At 52.5% G+C, this 276-nt stretch overlaps 1 protein-coding gene across 1 annotated transcript in view; it reads right to left on the bottom strand.

Annotated features, from left to right (window-relative positions):
* Positions 1-15: 15 nt before the first annotated feature.
* Positions 16-276, bottom strand: part of LOC119586463 (chitin deacetylase 7-like) — a 5,609-nt gene continuing 5,348 nt past the window's right edge. The window contains exon 7 of the mRNA XM_037935196.1: positions 16-276. This exon is cut by the window's right edge and continues 158 nt beyond it. Coding sequence (XP_037791124.1) covers positions 158-276 — 119 coding nt within the window. The 3' untranslated portion in view covers positions 16-157.

Here is a 276-nt window from a genome sequence, read left to right as displayed (position 1 = left end):
AATAAAGAGCACATGAACAAAACTTTCTCTCATTGGCTACACTAGACCTTGACATGCATACGCCTGAACTCTAACGAAAAACCCAAGGTTCTTAATTCATCATTTTATTTTCACTTCCTCGGCAGAAGCGCTGACCCTCCCGAGCTTCGAGACGACCTCATTTGCCCTCAATGTTCCCGAGCCAAGGGAAGTTGGTCGGGCACGGGCGGCTGCAGCTGGTCATCAGGACCTCCTTCAGGCCAGGGTCGGGCAGGCCTTCCCGGTACTCGCAGGTGA

This window comes from Penaeus monodon, chromosome 21, assembly GCF_015228065.2.
Source record: "Penaeus monodon isolate SGIC_2016 chromosome 21, NSTDA_Pmon_1, whole genome shotgun sequence".
NCBI classification, from domain to species: domain Eukaryota; kingdom Metazoa; phylum Arthropoda; class Malacostraca; order Decapoda; family Penaeidae; genus Penaeus; species Penaeus monodon.
Note: the sequence above shows the minus strand (reverse complement) of the source record. Positions and strands in the feature narration are given on the sequence as shown.